The 23,128-nt window shown below is 39.4% G+C and overlaps 1 protein-coding gene across 5 annotated transcripts in view; it reads left to right on the top strand.

The window, feature by feature from the left end:
• Window positions 1-17,879, top strand: part of Hecw1 (HECT, C2 and WW domain containing E3 ubiquitin protein ligase 1) — a 405,199-nt gene extending 387,320 nt beyond the window's left edge. For all 5 annotated transcript variants that reach the window (XM_040291866.2, XM_021722298.3, XM_021722299.3 and 2 more), the window contains 5 exons: window positions 290-419; window positions 2,439-2,585; window positions 3,653-3,767; window positions 6,221-6,419; window positions 13,661-17,879. In XM_040291866.2, the coding sequence (XP_040147800.2) occupies window positions 290-419; window positions 2,439-2,585; window positions 3,653-3,767; window positions 6,221-6,419; window positions 13,661-13,772 (703 nt within the window). In that variant the 3' untranslated portion in view covers window positions 13,773-17,879. The remainder of the gene's footprint in view (window positions 1-289; window positions 420-2,438; window positions 2,586-3,652; window positions 3,768-6,220; window positions 6,420-13,660) is intronic.
• The last annotated feature ends 5,249 nt before the right edge of the window (window positions 17,880-23,128 follow it).

Here is a 23,128-nt window from a genome sequence, read left to right as displayed (position 1 = left end):
TGCATTAAACTATTAAATAGAATTGATTTGTTTATAGCTTGGTTATTTTGAAATGAGAATCCACCAGTCAATAATTACTTCATGTTTATTAGTGTAAATATTTTATTAATTTCTTTTTAAAATTGTTGAGTGAACCAAAATCATTAAATATGCTGGTTCAAAAGTATCAAATGTTAGACTGGGTTGGAGATGTTTCATCTAGAAGTGGCATAACCACAGTTTGGAATAAGGCCTGTGCCACCATTTGTTCAGTAATTCTGTCTGCCTTGTTCCCTTTGGATTCACTCAGGCCCTGTGATTTGAGTGATCTGGAATATTTGGACGAGGAATTCCACCAGAGCTTGCAGTGGATGAAGGACAACAACATCACAGATATCCTCGACCTCACTTTCACTGTTAATGAAGAGGTTTTTGGACAGGTTTGTGGGATATGAGCTTGGAAGATGGATTTTTGTGTTTTATTATGGAAAATGCACATCACATAAAATTTTCATCTTTTTCAAAATTTTTTTAGTTGTAGATGGACACAATATCTTTATTTTATTTATTTATTTTGATGTGGTGCTAAGGATCAAACCCAGTGCCTCTACCACTGAGCTACAACCCCAGCCCTAAAATTTACTATCTTAACGATTTTTAAGTGTACACTTGAATAATCTTAAGTAAATTGTTAGGCATCTAATCAATCTCCAGAATTTTTTTCAACTTGCAAAACTAAAACACTACCCATTAAACTCTTCATTTCTCCCTTTCCCCAGCTCCTTAAAACTACTATTCAATTTTTGTTTCTATAAATTTTACAACTCCTGATACTTCAAGTAAGTGGAAACACAACACCACTCTTTTGTGACTTTTCATTTAGCATAATATCCTCAATATTTGTCCATGTAGTAATGTGTCAAAATTTTCTTCTTTTTTAAGGCTAAATAATATTTCATTTTAAGTATGTGCCAACTTTGTTTATCCATTCATCTGTTGATGATCACCTGAGTTTCTTCCATCCACCTCCTGGCAATTAAAAATAATGTATGTTTGAATTCCTGCTTTCAGTTCATTTGGATGGATACATACACCCAGAAATGAGATGATTACTAGATAGTATTGTAATGGGATTTTGTTTTGAAACTGCAGAAAAAGGAATTCTTTCGAATTATAATTCTTTAGTGACTACTTCCTTTAATAAATCTGCCCATGTCCTCTTCCTTCCTTTTCTTGTTATGACATGAATCTATTTAAGGCAGTTTTTGAAAATCCAATGTGATAATGAGTCAGAAAGCATTTGTGTAAAGTATATCATACACATGTAAGATATTGTTGTTATCTGTGCAACTACAAAAATAATTCTTTCATTTCCATCCAGATAGTCCTCCAAAATATGTCTATCATAATACTATTTAACAAGAAAAAGCTCCCCATGTGTTTTCTATTTATATAACATTAAATCTTTTGATCAAATGGATTACAATTTTATCAGAAGATAACCATAGCTTAGGAAGATTTAAGAATCAAGTTTTGAGAACATCATTTTCGAAAGACCCCAAAAACCCATTATATGGTAATTTATAATAGGATTGTTGTAAAATTTTAGTTAGAATACTTGATAAGTACCGTATGTGAATGTGGACAGTGTGCTGGTCAAGGAATGAGGATTACCCGCTCACTAATACAGATCACCCAGCACCCCATATCTCAGTCAAGGATCTTGGATAGGTCCTGGAAAATGTCAAAATTGTGTTATATTTCTTTTGTATAAACATTCCTCTGACGAATGTCCCCACACATAATTGAGAAAAAAACTACAACAAAAGTACATGTTGCCTACCCTCTTACCTTTGAAAAGACAGTACACAGATCCTAGCTGCGGGGTGCCTCACCGTACTAAGTGGCAGTACGATGCTTCTGTGTGTTACAGTTTCTCTTCTCAAGGTCAGGCTATCATTCTCCAGCCACCATTGGTCCCGGCTGTAAAAACTCTCTTCCCAATTCATTCTACTCCACTGTCACATGGACAAAACAAAACAAGCCTCTTGCCTTCTGCTATTTGGTTCTTGTCAATGTGAAGGGAAAATACGGCAGCTGTTACTTTGCTTTAATTGGGATTTGGGAGCACTAAGGATCTGACTCTAATGTTAAGACATTCAGCTCCATCTTGAAGGACAACCTGGGGCGTTTTCCTTTTGCTTCCATTATGCCTCATGAGTTAGAGAAACATCTCTCTTTTTATGATACAAACATTATAGCTCTTGTGAAGTGCGTAAGCATCTGCTTTGAACAATCAAAGCCTTCTGCATGACTTCCACAAAAGGAAAAAGAACTGAAGAGGCACTAATGCTGAAATGTACAGAGGACTTTATATTCCGTGATCCTTCTAAAATCACAATGTCTCCCTGGGAGATCAGCTGAATTGACAAGCTTCTGATCTTACTGTTTCCTACAAGGTAACAGAAAGGGAGTTGAAATCTGGAGGAGCCAACACCCAGGTGACGGAGAAGAACAAGAAGGAGTACATCGAGAGGATGGTCAAGTGGCGGGTGGAGCGTGGCGTGGTGCAGCAGACTGAGGCACTGGTGCGGGGCTTCTACGAGGTGAGGCCCCAGTCACAAACAAACAGGAATTAAAATGCGAAGTGAGAGAATGGGGGATGTGGTCCACCCTTGCAAAATTGGAATGTTGTTATAATCACTTTGTGCCACAGAATCCGTGCTGAGGGGTAAATAGCAGTGACAGTTGCTAGACTTCCTGTGCTCGAAAAAAAATGATCCTTACATTTTTCCAGATTAGAAATAACAGGCTATGAAGGTTTGCTTAAGTCTTGAAAGGTTTTCTTTCCCTGCCTGAGTGAAAAAGAGCATCCACCACTTTTCCAACCACCACTAGTTTGATTAAAGGAGGCACCATCACAGACTTTTGCTTGAGCCTGGCACACTGGGCATGAGAGGTAAAGCCAGAGCAGGGGGCTCTAACAAACAGGTCCTTCCAGATCTTTATAAAACGGAGGAAGGAAGTGGGGACTGTATCAAAATACAGGAATGAGTCATCATTTTATGTGAAAGGATAAGTATGTTTTAAGTGAAATGGTAATGATTTAAGTGATTTGGATTTTTTTGCCTTTAAAATGCAATGCTACTTGGAAGTTTAACTGTGGCTCCAGAAAGTTGAGTCAGTTTTGTTTGTGATGTCTAAATATTTAACTCAATGATTGTCTTGGTCCTTCCAAACGACTATAACAAAACACCATATCCTGGATAGCTTATAAGCTACAGAAATCTATTTCTTGCAGTTTGGGAGGCTGCAAAGTCCAAGATCAAGGCACTAGAAACTTCAGCATCCTACAAGGGCTCACTTCCTTATTCACAGATGGCATCTTCTCACAAGGGCACTAACCCCATTCCTGAGGGCTCTACCCCATAACCTAATCACCTCCCAAAGCCCCCTATTCCTAATACCTTCAATTTGAAGGAGAAGATTCCAAAACATGAATGGAGAGGTAGGGCACCAGCATTCAGACCAAAGCAATGATTTTTAACTTAAAAATGATTACATATTGTTGCAGTCATGATCAGTTTCCCACTTTAGCCACTGGCAATAATAATCATGAGTTTGACCTTTCTATGGGTTTGGGCTTGTGTGCTGAAGTTAGTTTGCATTTCAGGTTGTAGACTCGAGGCTCGTCTCAGTGTTTGATGCCAGGGAGCTGGAGCTGGTGATAGCTGGCACCGCAGAGATTGACCTGAACGACTGGCGGAATAACACTGAGTATCGGGGAGGTAAGCTAGCAGCAGTTATGACAATACTGTCACAAATAAAATTCATCGCTTCTTAAAAATTTTTGTTGGGCTAAAAGTGACCTAACATAAAACTGACCATTTTTAAATGAACAATTCAGCCAGGCACAGTGGCACACACCCGTAATCCCAAAGGCTCGGGAGGGTGAGTCAGGAGGATTGAAAGTTCAAAGCCAGCCTCAGCAACTTAGTGAGGCCCTAGCAAATTAATTAGACCCTGTCTCAAAATAAAAAATAAAAAGGACTGGGGATATAGCTCAGTAGTTAAGTTCCCCTGAGTTCAAACCTGGTACAAAATAAATAAATAAAATGAACAATTTGGTGTCATTTTGTACATTCACAAAGTTATGCAACATGATCTATAGCTAGTTTTAAAATATTTTCATCACCCCAAAAAGAGACCCTATACCCACTAAGCAGTTTTCCACCACCAAATCTCTCCTCTCCCCCACCCCTAGCAACCATCAATCTGCATTTCTGTTTCTATGGACTTACCTATTCTGGACGTGTCTTATAAATAGAATCATACAAAACACAGTCTTTTGTGTCTAGCTTCTTTGACTAGCATACTGTTTTGAGATCCATCATGTCATGGCATGTCTCAATACCTCATTCCTTTCTATGGCTGAGTTAATATGTATGTAATTCTTCATTCTTGTTTTTGTTTGTGGTGCTGGGGATGGAACCTAGGACCTTGCACTTGTCTGGCAGGCCATCTACCACTGAGCTACAGCCCCAGCCAATTCATCACTTTTTGAAGACTACAAACTTGGCCTGACTTCAGTACAGAGCAAGTGCTTGTCCAGCTTCCAACATGAACCTTCTTTCAGGCGACCGTAACCCCTGGGCTAACCCCATATAAACACTTATAGAGAACACTCCATCCATGGGCAGCTCCCAAGTGGTTTGCAAGCTATCGAGGAGGTATCTCTCACTTCCTGTGGAATTGGATCCCTCTCCACTCCATTCCTGCTCTGCTTCAGTACAGTTTTGTGGTTTCTCTGAATCTAATTTCTAACCCCTCCTAACAATTCACACTGCCAAGTTAGCCTTCCTGAAACATTGTTTACACCAGGCCACTTCCCTACCCACAAAACAAGCTCCTTATCACCAGAGTTTTTCAAAGATTTTTTTTAAGCCTCAAAGCCCTCCCCTTATGTAATATATTCAAAGAAACCCCAGTCAACATAACAGAGAGAAACCTAAGGGCATCAGTTCAGCCTCTGTTTCCCCACATTCACTTGACAATGAAAGCCATCTGGGACCTCTAGACTGGCCCAAGGTGTCAAGTCAGAGTCTCTGCCCACCTGTTACGGCCTCTAATGCCCCCAGCAACTTCCCTTCCAATCTTCCTCTAATGACCCCCATGTTTCCTGCATGGTTTCCTCATTCTCTCTACTGTTTACTTCCCCTGCCAGAAATGACTTCCCCTTTTTCTCCCCTTACTCAAACTCTTTGCATGATTAACTCCCACCCCACTTGCTTTAAGAAGCTCTGTTTTGTGGTTGTTGTTTGTTTGGTGGTATTAGGGATTAAACTCAGGATGACCCTACTACTAAGCTATAACCCCAGCCCTTTCATTTTTATTTCTTATTTATTTATTTTTTAAATTTTGAGACAGGATCTCACTAAGTTTCCCAGACTGTCTTTAAATTTACAATCCTTCTATCTCAGCCTCCTGAGTAACTGGGATTAGAGCCATGTACCAAAACAGCCAGCTGATTTCAGGCTGGAGAACTACTGCTACATAGGTACAGGGTTATCTTTGCGGGGGGGCAATAATGGCCGTTTGGAGCCTGGAATATTCCTTTCACCAAGTTTGCTGTTTACCTTCAGTCTTTCTCAATTCCTAGACTCTCCTGTAGTAGATGGTTGCCAAGATCTAAGACTTAAGAACAAAGAAATACAATGAAATACTGTATTCATGGAGGATATATATTTACCAACCTGTTCTATTCCTTGTCCACAGTTACATAAGACAGGAACATTTCGGGCGGTGTCCCAATTGTTTAAATAGAAAGCAAAAATGCCTCTGAGGACATCTCTCAGAACATAAGGTCCTTTCATAAAATAGCTATTTTCTAAATCTGCTTTTGTTTTAAAGCTTGACCTAGTTACACAAATTACTTTAGACCCATCTTTCTTGGTTTGCATATATATATATGTATTTTAGATGTTGGAGCTTTATTTTATTTGTTTATTTATATGTGATGCTGAGAATCAAACCCAGTGCCTCGCACATGCTAGGCAAGCACTCTGCCACTGAGCCACAACCCCAGCCCCTAGACTCATCTTTCTAAAGGTCATTATTAGAAAAATCAGCAGATTCAAAACCACTGTTCAGCTAACATACCTGATGTGTGTTTCATTCTCTCCCCTCTGCCCCCTTCCTCCTTTTCCCACAACCTCTATTTCCCTCCCTTTGCTCCGCTCAGGTTACCATGATGGGCATCTTGTGATCCGCTGGTTCTGGGCTGCAGTGGAGCGCTTCAATAATGAGCAGAGATTAAGATTACTTCAGTTTGTCACGGGAACATCAAGTGTGCCCTATGAAGGCTTTGCCGCCCTTCGTGGAAGCAATGGGCTTCGGCGTTTCTGCATAGAGAAATGGGGGAAAATTACTTCTCTTCCCAGGTACATAGCTCCTGTCAGCCTTCAGGAAACTTGCTGTAGAGGGCATAGTGTGCTTTGTTATTTACGTCTGGGTAATCACCCTTTGAGATGGGATTCTTTTTTTAAAATATATTTTTTTAGTTGTAGATGGACACATTTTATTTATTTTATTTATTTTTATGTGGTGCTGAGGATCGAACCCAGTGCCTCACACGTGCTAGGTGAGTGCTCTACCACTGAGCCAAAACCGCAGCCTGGAGATGGGATTCTTGCTTGTCACCCAAAGTATGGTTTGAATTACTACTGAAAGGTGTGGGTGAGGTATCTCTGAGACTTGGAATGAGACTATACTCTTAGCAAGGTTTTGATGATCAATGGTATGTTGAGCTCACTGTCTTGGCCCATGTATAAGTCGCGGGAAGCTTTCCAACTTATTTGAAGAGTAATGTCTAACATGCGGAAGGAGGAAAGCAGGGGAAAGATAGTGAAAGATGCTGGAGGAACCCCGCCAGCACCATGTCATTTTTCTACAGCATGTTACTTGATACTATGTAGAATAGTTATATATTCACATACGTTTCATATATTTCCTGCTGAACTTAAAATATGTGAGTATGAGGTGATAGGTATCCCTGTGTCTTTATAGTGACTTCCATGTAGTACACTATTGTGGGATAAATGCAGAAAAGGAGGAACTGGGGCTCCAGGCAGTTTTACAGAATAAATTCTCCATGCCATGAGTTTCAATCCCAACACTTCCTGGATCCTTTCTATGCCACTTCAAGTAGTATAATCCTGATCAATGAAATAAAGAACACTAAGGGATACTTCTACATAGGTATCACAGTCATAAATACTGCTTCAGCAAAACATTGATTCCCTGTTTTCTTCTTCTGATATTTTCTAATTTTAAAGGAAGGTTTACAATTAATTCAGATATACTTCTACATGGTAATCACTGTTAGTCAACTTTCCATTACTGTAAAAAAAATACCTAGGATAAATCAACTTGAAAAGAAAAGAGATTGATTGTGGCTCACAGTTTGGGAGGTTTCAGTTCATGACCAATTAACCATGTTGCTTTGGGCCTGTGGTGGCATGGAGGAAGCACATGGCAAGAGGAGACCCATTCATCTCATGGCTGGGTGAGAGAGAGAGAGAGAGAGAGAGAGAGAGAGAGAGAGAGAGAGAGAGAGAGAGAGAGAGAGAGAGAGAGGAAGAACAGTATAGACTAGAGTCCCCATATTTCCTTCAAGGACATGCCTCCCGTGACCTAACTTCCTCCAGTACACTCTACACCTTCCTACCAGCTTCCAATCACATCACTCTGAGGACCAAGACTTTAACATATGGGCCTTTGGGAGACATCCCAGTTCCAAACCATAGCACCATACAAGTACCTTTCCCTATCATAGAAGGATTTACTGGACTCTAGTTCTCATCCAACTTTCCCAGACTTCCTGGTGTCCTGGGGACAATGCACCTGAGGTTGGTGAGCTTTGATGGGTATACCCAGAGAGTTAACAACAGTTGAAATTTCTGGTGCAGTTATCTCAAAGGATCTCATCAGCATGAGCCAACCAAAAGCTGAACCTCCTGAATGAAGTCTCGCAAGAAAATAAGAACAAAGATATCAGAATTTCTACTCATGTAGTTTAATGATAGGTTTTGAGAATAAAGCCTTTTTTTTTTTTGAAACATTCTGTCTTTATTTTAGAGAAATGCAGTTTAAGTCATCACTCAGTGATTGCTTACCCCTATGTATAGTCTGAAGCTTGAGGAAGGAATGAGACACAACAGGGTACCTGCTTACACTCTAGGGGGAAACAACCCGATGGCAACAAATTACAACATAAGGTAGAATCAGAGAAATGCAAGGGGGTTAAAACAATTTGAGAATGTGAAACAGAGACTGAATCCTTATTAAGTTGCCCATAGAAGAGGCCCCAAAGAAACTGGCATTGAGGTAGACATTAGGAGGCAAGGATTATGGATAGAGAGAATTCTAGGCTGAGGGAGTAGCATGAACAAGGCCTGGGGTAAGCATTGGCCATCACAGAAGATGAGATGTCCCAAGAGATATCACAGGTATGGAGTTGAGATTGTCTAGTGGGCCACCAACAAAAGACTCATCTGAGAAGTCTCTGCCTCATTCTTCAGAAAGTGAGTCATTGCCTGTGTCACCATTACACTCAAAAGTTTTGAAAGCTTTGAAAGATGCATTAATACTGTTCACTCCACATAAAGGGCTCTTAAAAAGGGCATTGGGCTTTTGGAACAGATTTGTCACATCTGGACCAACCCCTAAAAAAACTGATGATTTTGTATGAGCCCTGAAGAAGGTTTCTGGGGGGAAGTGAGAACTTTTTCCTGGGACAGGAGGACTCCCAAGAAGCAAATGCCCCTGAGAGGACGTTGAAAATAACCCACTGAATAGACCCCCTTGAACAGGCTGCTTTGTACAGTCTCCGAATATTCATGAACTTTAAAAGTGTCACCTGTGTGTAGAGAGACAAACATAACCTCTGGCTTCCCAGAACCGGTTCAGAAAGTACTGGCCAGGCCTCGTGGCAAGCAGCAGGAAGCCCTGAGGCCCACAGAACCCTCAAAGCAGACTCAAGGTGCCCCAAGGCTTCCCATAGGCTGTGAGCCTCAGCAGGGTTGGCCCACACCCAGGAGAGGGGGGGCCCCGCCCAGGGCTATTATTTCCTCAGATCTTTTCTCTACAGAAAGAAAAAGGCAGCTGGTTTCCCAGGTGAAAGTGCCAAAGAGTGCCATAGCAAAACCCCAGTGGTAATCCAGCCTAAATAAAACCTTTGCATCTGTCCAAGTCTTTGCCTTCTAAAAAGTGTATGAGGCTGAGGAAAAATGACTTCGAAGGTAGTCGTTTCTAGGAAGATATTTAGTATTCTTTCCAGTGGAAAACCTTTGTATACCGCCATAGCTGAGAGGTAAAATCAGCACTGGGGTTGAGGTCAGGGAACTCGGAGGCTGGGTGCCTAACGGGTCATCCATATGGACTTACCTGCTACACAGTTTGGTGGGAAAACTTGAAATGGAAAGGAAGATTTAAGATAAGTACCAGAGATTTTAGTGAATGCAATATCTAAAAACTCAGAGAGCCAGAAGGAGTAGAAGGTATATCTAGATCACTGACTATTTTAGACATAGCCTACAGAAAAAAAATAATAATAATTCTCTACATCATAACTCAGTATGTGCATATGTGCTGCATGTATGTGTATAACTGAAATTTCCTTAAATCAAGATTTTATGCTTATTACCTGCAGTACATACTACTTTCTACTCCACCTATTTTACTAAAATAAAGTGTAAGAATCTGTAGTTAAAAAAAAAAACAGATCTAAATGGCATGAGTTTTAAAGACAGAAATTTTTGATCAAGGATTGCAAAGTAATAATCTGGAATTCACAGTGAGGAGTGAGAATGTTCATCTCATCTACATTACAGAATGTGGGACACTAGACGGTATCTCCTCATAAGGACTGGAGAAGGGACACTGGAACGTCTGGAAAGACTTTAAGGAACTTGGAGAGTTTTCTTGCTTTGATCAAGAGCTTAAGTAGGGGACATAGAAAATAGATTAGAGCAGACATAGCCCCAGGCACAGAGGTGAGGGGACGACCAAAGGAATTTACATTTGAGTCAGGAGCCAAGGATATCAGAGCCATGAGTCATGAGTGGATCAACGGACCTAAAAGTTGCTAAGGAAATTCTAATGTACTTTACTGTGGATGTAAACTGAACCCAGGCCCAGAACTTGTTGGTAGTAGTTAGCTTACTGTGCAGCAATGGTCTCAAGATAGGGGTGAAGGTGATTTTGCACAGTCCATGGAACATTTGACCATGTCCAAGTTCAAAATGCTAATAATGCCTAGGTGAGAAACCCTGCTCTGAGTTCTCCTAAGACTAGAAGAGAACTGACAAAGGAGTCCTGAGGAAGCCATCAAGGAGCCCAGGAGAGAAAACGGGAGCCATTGGGAAACCAAAGAGAAGCCAAGAGGGGAGAGGTGTGCAAGAGCAAGAGCTACCAAATGCTGGTGGGAGTAGAGTACAGACTTTCTGGGGATCAAGAAGTTATTGACAAAGTTGAAAAAGTGGGTTCAGCCGGACACAGTGGTGCATGCCTGTAATCCCAGTGGCTTGGGAAACTGAAGCACAAGGATTGATTGCGAGTTCAAAGCCAGCCTCAGCAACGGTGAGGCGCTAAGCAACTCAGTGAGTCCCTGTCTCTAAATAAAATACAAAATAGGGCTAGGGATGTGGCTCAAATGGCCGAGTGCCCCTGGGTTCAATCCCAGGTATCCCCCACCAAAAAATGGATTCAGCAGGGATGAGGACAATGCCCATCCAAATGAATGAGGCTATCGTTAGGCAGGGGAAGAAGATTAGCCTGAAGGAAAGACACCACTTTCACAACTGGCGTCACAACTGGCTAAGCAAGGAGCAGCAAGGACTAGTGACTGGACTGTCTGGAGTTTTGTTTGTTTTTGACCAGCGTTAAGGTCTCTACTGGGTGGGACCAATACTTTCTTTGACACTGCCCAAATTTATCCATTGAAGTGTTAACATCGGAAACATTAGAGGAGACAAAGAGATCAACTATGCAGATGACACAAATTAGTAGAGTAAGCTAAGTGCAGCACAGTCCAAATCCAAAATCTTCCCAAAGTTTTGGAACCCTAGGTTGGCATCAACATAAATTTAAATGGAATTTAATATGGCATGATTAGAAAGATCCTTATGGAGTTTCAAAGCATGAATTATGAGATGAGGGTGACTCATTTGCAGTAGGTCATGAGTAAAACACCAGGATATTAAATCACCACAGTATGACACAGTTCCTAAAACCATTATGATAATCATAGTTACATTATTAAGAGAGTCTTATGTTTAAATAATGATTCACGGGTGATGAAAGGCATTTATGGGTGTTCTATCCTCAATTCTCCCCAAAACCCTCTACAGCCTATAGTATTATCCCCGTTGCACAAGTGAGAAGACTGAAGCACAGAAAAACTAACTGAATTTTCCAAGGTCATAAAGCTTGTTAGTGGCTGACTGGGATCAGAATAGAGGTTTTTCCAAACCATTTCCCTACACCCACCTGGCAGCACTTGGTCCAGTGCACAGGGACTTATGTAAGCAAGTGCTGTGCTATTCGAACCACACCTGAAGGGTTGCGAGCACATGGGAATGCTGAATTGAATTGTGACTTGATTGCATCCACTCATTCTAGATGACAAACTAGAACTTATCTAAGGGAGCTAACCAAAGCTACTGATAAATACAATAATAATTAACTAGTAAAGAAACTATGGACATTCAGACTAAGTTTTGTTTGCCAGTGCTTTCTGCTTATTCCCCAGATTTATCTTAATCATGATTAATTTGATTCCAACTGATTTGTAAATGAGATTTTTTTTTCTGTAGTATTGCTACAGAGAAAAAAGAAATTGGGTGGAGAATTGTCCCCAAATACCATTAAAATGACCAGAGGAAAACCAAGAAGATGTCTGCCTGTTCAAATCACACTCCTGGCTAATTCATCTAGTTTCAAAAGCACACTCTGGATTTTTCTGCCCCACTTGACTTGGTTAGCTCAGGGCATATTCTAGTTTCAATCTTTCTGAAAATAAATAAGAATCGTTGACCTCATTGTCCTACTTGGTTTGCTGACTTCCCTTTCACTTTCAAATACTCAAATACTCTCTTTTAGGAAAATATTTCAATAAAGAAGGAACCTAGGCCTGCGTGAATCTTAGGTAATAACCAATGAACACTGCTATTTTTGGTTTGTTCCCAGTTAAGTCCTTAAGGCCTAAGGGCAGATACTGCATTGTCCTGTGTCCATCTTCTGAGTTTGAAGGGGCTGTGGGGGAGCAGAGAAGGGGATTCAGGACAATTCCTCAAGGACAACAAGGGAGCTGTTACCAGAAGGACAAATGGATGCTGGGAAGACAAAATCAAACAACAAAACAACAACAGCAAAAATACCAGCATCCTCGCCAGACATGCAGGAAAATTCATCTTACCCTCTTCCTCTTCCCTCCTTCTTCATCCCCCATCCCACATAATCTCCCCCTACCCTGAGTGCTGCATCAGCCTGCACAATGATCTGATATTCTGATTTATATATTACAAAACAAAGGAATAAATAACAGACAATTGCCCAAAGGATCTTATAATTTTTAATGTCCCAAACAAAGTTCTAATGGGAGAAGTTTAATTTTGCTTATTTGTATGTATGTTTGTTTTATGGTTTTATTTTGTTTTATGTTATTTTGAGTACTATATTTCTCTGCTGATTGGTGTCACAAAACAACAAGATCAACACGCCACTCCTTTTAGGGAGAAAAAGATTTCAAATTAATCTTCGGCTGTATTAGTCACCTTTCTCCCCACTTTGATACAAGACTCAAGATCAACAGAAGCTTCCACAGATAAGCAACTTCGAACAGGAAGCAGCTAGTCAGGTGATCTGAATCTCAGATCAGATCACCTGAGTAGGAGAAATCTTGTGTACTCCTCTCTACTCATTGCTAGAGACCCATATGGGTGTTTCCTGGCCCGTGTATTAGCAGAGTGGCAGGGAAGACATTCCTATCTAGGGCAGATGCTGGCAAGCATAGGCCTGCAGGATGAAGCACATAACAAAGACAGCAGAATCTGGGACAGTGGTCTGAGGATGTCCCAGGCATTGAGAGAAGGCCATCTCACCAGTTCAGCTTTTCTCAGAAATGCACTTCAACTTTAGGTGATGCATGTTCTACCAGGGCAGAGGAGTCAGACTTGTCCCCAGGGCACACCTGACTTGAATGCAGAATTGGATCTCAGATTCCACAGCACTATGGACTCCTTCCAGTTGATACACATGATTTACAGAGGCCCAAAAATCAGGACTAGGCAAGAATACTTGGGAATATGATCCTTTAACAGAAATTCTATTTCTGCCTCTTTCACTGAAGTTCATGTCTCAATTGCAAAATTAGAGTGATACCATAGAGTTGACATATGGTTTGCTTGTGTAGTCCTAGTATAGTGTAGTTCACTTACAAATACCACTCATTTCTAGTTGTTCCATTCCCTTTACTGGTCTGTTTATGTCTAGAAGGCTATGGTTCATAGTTTGCAATGTTTTATGGTCCTGCTCACTTTTGATTCCATTCTGAAGTCATAGATATATCCAGAAACAGTTGTATCATTGAAACACTCTCACCAATCTTTTCTCCTCCATTCAGGGCACACACGTGCTTCAACCGATTGGATCTTCCACCATATCCCTCATACACTATGTTGTACGAAAAGCTTTTAACAGCAGTAGAAGAAACCAGCACCTTTGGACTTGAGTGAGAAAATGGCATCTCGCCTGACATTTTCCTGGCCAGTGACATCACCCAGTTCTGGGATGACCCCCTTTCCTTTTCCCTTGATCAACTCTCCTTTGATTTTGGTATTCCATGATTTTTATTTTCAAACCAAATCAGGATTGACAAAAGCTGTGCATGAAGAACTGCCTTCTTCTAAGATCTAACCTTCAGGCTTATCTCCTCTGTTTTCAAAGAACTGCTAGCCTGTATGCAATATTAAAAACAGCTGTCTCAAGGTCTGTGCATATCTCCACATACCTCCATTACTAACAATGAAATACGAATGCAAGTTACGCTACACTTGACCAAATGGTAATAAATGTTTACTTCCATTTCTATCATTTAAGAGAAAATTTGAGCATTAAGCATTCCAAGCTTTTATACACCCATGTCTTCTAAGCAGAACCATCATTTTTTTTATCATTTCTAACAACCAACTCCAAACCTAGAAGTTGATCAACTCTTTGTTTTCCTCCCATTCTGCTTTACTCTGTGCATATTATCCATTCAAAGGACAGCAGTGGCAAAACTGAAATTTTTATATATTCATGATTTACAGGTGGCATCAGTCCCATCAGCTGGAACTAGCCTAGCCATATGGTGCATATACGACACTCCCAACAATTACCCACAGCAAATAATACACGTCCTGCTGATGAGATGCAGTGCATCCCAAAGGTTGTGGGGATTGTGGGCTCAACTTGGGTTCAGAGAAGTCTAGAGGGGGAGCACATAAGAAGCACAAACCTGTGCACATGTCTAAGAAGGATGTTTTGATTAATGTAGACCGAAGGAGGAGGCTCAACCCTCCTTTGTGTTGTATAGAATGTTGGAAAGCAAACAGAAGAAAAAAAAAAGACATATCACATTGAATTGAATATCTGAATTCTACACTGTTTTGTTCAGTCTAGCTACCATTCTCCTTCACAAAAGAAAAAATAATGTATAGATAATCTTGTGACTTTCGTTAAAGCCAAGTTTACTTATTTGGCAAACTTTTTTTTAACTTTGGTATTGATTTTTTCATACTTGTTTCTTCTCTTTTTAAAATTATGGTTATCAAATTCCTTCACATCTGATTGTCCACAGGGACAATATGAAATAAGAAGCTGCAGAGAGTGATGGTGCTTGTTAGGGATCAAGGGCAATATGTACTTCTCCTTCATCCATAGCAATCCTCCAAAGGCACGTTGATTAGTGTCAAAATAAATATCCAGTTTCTTTTCACCTTCAATAAAAAGATATCTCAGAAAACTTTGTGTTTTCAGAAAAGCAGTTGCAGGCTCCAATGACAGCCTCACCTCTTGATTACATTTGAGATAAACCCAATCATAATGGTCATTTGCTATTTTTGTGACCTTGTTATCCATGTTGTCTGAATTATGTCATAAATGAAAGTGTTTTTCTTCACTGGGAAAAGAAGAGCTAAAGAGACCCAACTATTTAAATGTCACATTGTTTTCAGTGTATTAAAATAGGGAGAAATGTAAGACAACATTGATTTCAGATCAAGCCCTGCCTTATGGCTCCTTATACTGTGTCTGGGCAGTTCATTATTTGTGTTCCCTGCATTCTAAAATAAAACATTTTCTTAGTAGAAATTATTTACAATGTCCAGCATCCCTTCATGCTGTGTAACTATTGTCAATCAGTAGTATGTTATATGTGTTAAATTTACCCTTCCTTGTGGTCTAAAAAGAATACTTACCAAGATGAGATAAATGATACAGAATTTGAAAGTAATGGATTCCATTGGAGCTGTTAATTTATTTATGAAATTAGAACATAAGAATTGCCAGATGCAGTTGCTCATGCCTGTAATCCCAGCAACTCGAGACTGAGGCAATAGTAGAATCATAAGTCCAAAGTCAGCCTCCACAACTTAGTGAAGCCCTAAGCAACGTAGAAAGACCCTGTCAAAAAAATAAAACAAAAACAGCTGGGGATATGCCTCAGTGGTTAAGCATGCCTGGGTTCAATACATGGTACAAAAAAAAAAAAACATAAGGATTACTCAAATCATTTTTACCATATGCTTAGTCTAATATTTTGAAAAGCAACTCTAATACAGGGACATCTTTCATTTTCAAAATTTGGTGTTATACATATACAAATATTCATTAATTCAAGCATTCAACTCTTTTTTTTAGTACTTATATTATTTGTTGGAAAGAAAGCTGAAAGGAAAAGATAAAGCCTACTCCTAGAGTTTTACATAAATATCTAATTAATGTATTAATTTGATTAATTAATATTTATTCTACCCTTATACAAAAGGAATAAGTTATCTTGGAAATTATATATAAATGAATAACATGGGTATAGATGGTTCCTCAATTAACATCCTTATCTACCTCTCCCACCAATGCCTTGGCTCTAGATGTATCCCACCTAGCATCACAGTGTTTCATAAATGTGCAAAATGCCGTAAAGAGATACTGATGTCAATATCACCTAAAAAAAAATGTAAAGTTTGCTTAATGAGGCCCCAGCATTCCATTACAGCCTTGCTCTAAGGACATCACAGTGAAGATGAGCTCAGAAATCAGTCGTTGAAGGATCTTTTCTATCTCATACATGAAGCTGATTTGGAAATTATGTCTAGTTTCACCACAAATAGCTACAGAACTGAATTTTGATATTAAATTTCACCAGATAGAGATGTGAACCACCTTGAATTATATAATTCAATGGGTGAGGAAGATCTATTTGTTACCATACATAATTTTTTTCTAGCTTGAAAGCATAAGTTTTCTCCATGGAAGCAAATTTCAGAATTAGTCACTTATAAGTCACAACTCCCCCCCCCCAAACAAGACTTTTTTAGATCTAGTTTTAGTACGGGTGTAATGTTTTATTGGGAGAGAAACAAGAACAATAAATAAGAGAAAATTCATGTTACAATTTTGAAAAATGCTTTTAAATGCTATAAGAGATTATAATGATAATTTCATGCATACCACAAATGTTTTCTTAAATGACAATTTTTTATATTTTTTTTAGTTGTAGATGGACATGATGCCTTTATTTTATTTATTTGTGTGTGTGTGTGTGTGTGTGTGTGTGTGTGCGTGTGTGGTGCTGAGGATCAGACCCAGTTCCTCACATGTGCTAGACAAGCATTCTACCACTGAGCTATAATCCCAGCCCACAAATGTTTTATTCTATAATACAAAGATGATTATCCCCAAATAGAAGCTGACTCTGCAGGATCTGAGGGATAAATCTAGATGTACTGAATTCTTTGTGACTTCCTATGTATGTAAACTGTTAAAGTTGTGAAAACTTTTTTTACTACCATCGCTATTGTAGCACAAAAATTGCTGGAAGGTGGTAACAAAAGTAAGAAAGAGAGATGATTTTTTTTGGCAGGCTGCAAACATGAAAGATTTCAATCTTCTTCCTTTAAATGCATGATCATAGGTCTTTGAACAGTGAGAATATTTGTGTGGCAAGCCAATGAGCGGAGTTTTCCAAGCAAGTTCTAATCCTGTATCAAATGAATCACCAGTCCCTGGTCAAACCATGTGTCTGAAATTTGGGTTCAGAAAATTTCTCAATTGCCACAAATGTTTTCCCAGTCAAGATGAGACACTTTCAGATGAAAGTAGTTAGAACTTTACATAACAAATGTGGTGCTTTATTATTATTATTATTATTATTATTATTATTATTATTATTATTATTATTATGTATTTCAGTGTTCATTATTAAAATTACTGCAATACTATATCATAAAAATCTGGGATGGATGTTCCAGCCATCACAAGGTCCAAAAGAGAAAGTGTTATTTTCCTGTTAGTGACATGTAGTCCCTTTGTTCTAGTAGAAAAAAAGGTGCCTAGAGGTAGAATATAGAGTAAATATTGTTCCATTAGCCTACTTCCTGCAGCTTCCAATTTATCTAAGAAAATGTCTATTAACAATTTTGTTAAAAAGTCTTTGTTCTAGTCAATAGCAGGAGCAGTCCACATTACTGGGCTGATTTTGCTTATAACGACAAGAGAAATGTCACGTGATACTCAGGCCGCGCCTTCTCTTCCATCATACAACGTTCAAGGAATGTCAATAAACTCACTTTGGTATGGCACTGTGTATGCGCTTTATTGCAATGGGAAGTCTAGGGGAACGCATAACAATTTGTATCCTGTCTGTATCCTGACTGGATGCAAGTAATAAAACAACACAGAAAGCTAACAGCTATTTTGATAAACAATCCTCAGGAAAAATAAAATCCCTTATCAAACATAGTATATGCTCACAAATCCAGCTTTTGTAACAGGTTCCTTGTGTGTGCCTATTAGAGCTACACTCAAACCAAATGGGCTTCATTTGTGAGAGTTCTTTAGGCTGAACCAGGCCAACAGTTGCTCTGGTTCTGGTAAATTAGTTGCTCGGCTACCTTGTCACGGAGGGCGGGGGGGGGTACTAGAGAAGCGAAATCAACACTCAGACTCCGGGAGCTGGTGAAAGAACTGGCTGGAGACCCACCTCAAGTCATTGTCCAGTAGCTCAGTTTATTTTTGGAATGCATATAATTTTTATAGGGGTTGGATGGGGCATGCTCATCAATCATAGTCTCCATAAGCCTATCATCTTATGCCTAATGTAACCACACTATGAGGATGCTCTAAATATTGCTATCATCAGGAAGGGTCTTTGTCCCTAAGGGAGGGGGTTTTCTAAGTTAGTAGTTCCATGCCTGAAACTCCTAGCTATCAGTTTCCTAGCCTGGCAGCTTGGCAAAGCTAACCACAAGTGCTAAGGATGTAGATTCACTAACGGCTCGCTAGAGCAGAGCATCCCATCCTGCAGGTGTTCCTATCAAGCCTGAAAAAGTACAGATTCTTCAAGCCCTCCAAGCTGCTCATAGCTTCTAGCTGCTAGCTGTAAACTGAAAGTTATTCCAACAAACAGTGGCTTCTATGATAACCTACCGATTGAGATGCATCTAGGAAGACTTCATGCCTGACATCCGGTATGGTGCTGGGACAAAGGGGTTCCATGAGCAAACCTGTGCCCTATAGTACCTATCACAAATTCCCAGTATCAAAATGGTAACAACTTACCATTAAAAAGACCAACCATATGGTTCTCACTGGGTGGTCAGAACCTGACTTATTCTGTCAGGGGAATAATATTTTTTATTAGAATTAACAGGATTGAGAAAGGAAAATCTGAGGGACTGATTATCTTGATATTACATTTTGACATGCATGCTCAGTTTGCTTTAGATTTTTTTCTCTAACTGAACCTATTTTTTCTTTTCAGGTAGAAGGGAATGATTAGCCTAGACCATAATTTACCAAAAGGAGCAGGTTATATCATTTTGTTTTAATCCAATCATTATTCTTAAATCAAGATTACATTTCAGAGTTCCTGATCTCTATGACTGATGCTCACTAATTATATGCTGTGAAGGGAAAAGGTGACACATATTATTTTCAAAATGTAGTTTAGGGCTGGGGATGTGGCTCAAGCGGTAGCGCACTCACCTGGCATGCGTACAGCCGGGGTTTGATCCTCAGCACCACATACAAACAAAGATGTTGTGTCCGCCAAAAACTAAAAAATAAATATTAAATATTCTCTCTCTCTCTCTCTCTCTCTCTCTCTCTCTCTCTCTCTCTCTCTCTCTCTCTTAAAAAAAGAACAAGAAATCTCTGAATAAAAGGATTTACTTAAAAAAAAAACTAGTTTAAATATGTTTACAGAGGAAGGCTCTCCAAAGGATAAATGGAGTGAGGAAAGAGTAGACCTTTATTAGTGCTCAGGAGTTATCACATTTGTACCTGGGAATCAGCGGAGGTATTTTTCTGGCTTATCTTGGAAATGAAGAATTTGAGACAAGGAGATTTGACTTGATCGAGGCCACTAAGGCCTTTTGTGACAGGATGCTCTGTCACAAAATACCCTTTGGGGTTCTGGGCTTCTGGACCTGGCATCACCATTAGGAACTTGGCCAGAAAGGAGAGGTGTGCAGAAGAGATGGAAGCCAAGAAAGTGCCATCTGGACACCAGGAATCCACAGCTGGTGTATAGTCACCAAAGAATGTGGGCTGCTTGCTCTCAGAGAGCCCCTCTGGATGCTAGGATTGCAGTTGCAAAGTAACTCAAAATCAATAGTTTAAACAAGTCTAGCAGTCTGTGATCAAGGCCATCAGAGGGTTAGTTCTCTTTTCATTCCTGTCTCCTAGGTGCTGGTGATGGCCAGCTGATCATCTTTGATGTTCTTTGGCTTGAATATCTCTGTCTTCATTGCCATATGAATGTGTGTCTGTGTGTGTGTCTGTGTGTGTGTGTGTGTGTGTGTGTCTGTGTGTCCAAATCTCCCCTTTTTAAGAGAACACCAGTCATGGAGACTTAGGGCCCATTCTAATGACCTTTAACTTGATTAGCCCTATAAAGATTATAACTCCAGCCAAGTACAATGGCTCACACCTATAATCCCAGTAACTTTGGAGGTTGAAGGCAGGAGGATCACTAGTTCAAAGCCAGCCTCAGCAACTTAATGAGGCCTGGAGCAATTTAGTGAGACCCTGTCTGTAAATAAAACATAAAAAGGACTAAGGATATGGCTCGGTGGTTAAGCATTGCTGGGTTCAATCCTTGATACCAAAATATATATATATATATGACTTCAAATAAGGTTACCTTCAGAGGTACTGAACTAAGAGTTAGGACTCCAATTTATCTTCTTTGGGGGACATAATTCAATCCTCCTACCACCTTAAGAGCTTCCAAAAAGAATAGTTCATAACAATTAACACTTTACATGTATCACCCCATGAAATGGTTACTTTAAGATCCCCACCTTAGCCAGATGCAGTAGTGATTGAGTGCTAGGCCCTATAATCCCAATAAAACCATTCTGAGGCAGGAGGATTGCAAGTTCAAGGCCAGCCTTGGAAATTTAGTGAATTTAGGTCTGAGGATGTAAAGTACCAATGGGTTCAATCCCCAGTACTGCAAATAAATAGATGAATAAAGCAAGAAATAGTCCCCATTTTAAACTGGGGGAAAAAATCATAAAGAAGTTAATTAACTTGCCCAGACTCACATAACTAGTCAATGCAATAGACAAGTACAAGTAGTGGTTCCAGGGCCTAGAACTCAATCACTACCACATGCTACACTCATTCAATTAACCATTTATTGAATTCTTGCAATTCTCTTGCCTCTACCTTCTGAGTAGCTGGAATTGCCACTACACCATACTCCTAACATTTTTAAATGTAATAAAAATTGGTCATGACTTTTATCTTGTCCTTAATGTTTCTTTATGGAAAGAATACCTCCTTTCAACTTTACTCTTTCAGTAGGAAAAATTAAATGGCTGTGGTAGATCACATAATATGGATTAATTCTTCACCCCTCTCCCAATTTTAATTCTTTGAATTGTAATTCAGTAAGCTTTTATATATTTTGAGTCTGTGGTATGTGCATATAAGTTAATGATAGATCTCCTTGGTGGCTTGGTTCTGTTACAAATATATAATGATCTTCTTTGTTTGTTTGGTAGTAGGGATTAAACCCAGGACACTTAACCACTGAGCCACATCCCCAGCCCTTTCTATTTCTTATTTTGAGACAAAATCTCGCTGAGTTGCTTAGGACCTCACTAAATTGCTAAGGCTGGCTTAGAACTAGTGATCCTCCTGCCTCAGCCTCCTGAGTCACTGGGATTACAGGCATGTGCCACTACAATGGCCTTTTTAAGCCCCAGTGATTTCTAACATACTATTTCCTTGGTTATTGAGGGTTATTAAGGGTACACACCCCACCCATAAAAGTTTACACTCAATAAACAAAGAATATACATTCTTTCTAAGCACATGAAACTTTTTTTAAATTACTGCATTTAGGATACAATGTCTCAATAAATACCAAATTTTAAAAATCCCACATTTTCTGAAACTGGAAGACAATAGGATAAAAATAATTTACCATAAAACAATAGCAAAAATTAGGAGTCCATAATTCATGGATACAACTACCTCATCCCTAAGAATTACATATTCAACTGTGCAATGTACATGTCTCTATTCAGGGGGCTAATAGACATATTGAACTTCAAACAACTAGGGTTTTGATCAGGAAAGGTAAGACAATTCTGAGTGAAATGGAGTAAGAATTCATTCTAGGAATAAGCCTTCCACCATTGTGGAAACTGGGGAATAAACATGGAAATTTTTGTCTCTGACAGTTGACCTGTTTCAGGAATAGAAGTGAAATATAAAGCTAGAAAAAACTAGGACAAATGAATCTCACAAGGATAAATTGAAACCTTTTGAGAACAACCTAGAACCACTATTTCTCACTGCCTCCAATCTCAAAAATGTGGGTGACCTGCTGAAAAAGTTGGCTTTTCCTGCAGCCGCACACACACACCTGACCCGGGACTCAGAGCAACGACCCAGATTCTTATCTCAGACTTATCTAATTTACCAGCAATTTCTGTTGGCCTGACCTTGAAAAAATTTCCATTGCTTTTCACCAATTCTACTGTCACTTTCCTAATCCAAGCCACAATCATTTCTTACTTATTGTCCCAGTCACCCATATGGCCTTCTTGCATCTAGTGTTGCCACCCTCAGTCTACCCTCCATGCTACAACCAGAGCAATCCTTACAGAAAGTGTTAAATCATGTCACTCTCCTGCCCTACCCCTCCAATTGTTTCCCATCAGCTCACAAATCCCTACCTGACCTGCACATGACTACTTCTCTTATCTCTTATCTCTTTCTCCCAACCACACACATTTTCACATGACAGTCTGTACAATCATGACTTTCTCTGCTTGGATTGCTCTTTTCAGTATATCTATATGACTAATGATATGCTATGAAGGACTCTCCCTATGTGTCACCTTTCAGAGAGACTTTTCCTCTTCAATACATCCTCCAGTCCCTCCCTATTTTCTTTTTTGGTTTCATGATTTCTCATGTTACCTGTCTCCAGTTGATCAGTTGATATCATACACACACACACACACACACACACACACATATATATATAACTGTTTGTTATAGATCTCCACAAGAATGTAAACTCCAGGAGAGCACAGATATTGTTTGTTCTTATCATTACAAAAATGCCAAAGTCTAAAATAATTTCTGGCTAAGAGTAGATACTCATTCACTGGATATTTCCTGAATAAATGAATGCATTAATTTTATACAGAGTGTAAAAAAATAAATGAGTGAGAACGTAACTAACACACTTTATGAAGCTAGCATACCCATGATATCAAAACTGGAGAAGGTAAGCCTAAGAAAAATATGGGTCAAATTCAATATATTTTAAAATGATGTCAAGTTAAATTAATTTAATGCAATC

This window comes from Ictidomys tridecemlineatus, chromosome 2 (assembly GCF_052094955.1).
Source record: "Ictidomys tridecemlineatus isolate mIctTri1 chromosome 2, mIctTri1.hap1, whole genome shotgun sequence".
NCBI lineage: Eukaryota > Metazoa > Chordata > Mammalia > Rodentia > Sciuridae > Ictidomys > Ictidomys tridecemlineatus.
This window is presented reverse-complemented; position numbering and strand designations above follow the sequence as displayed.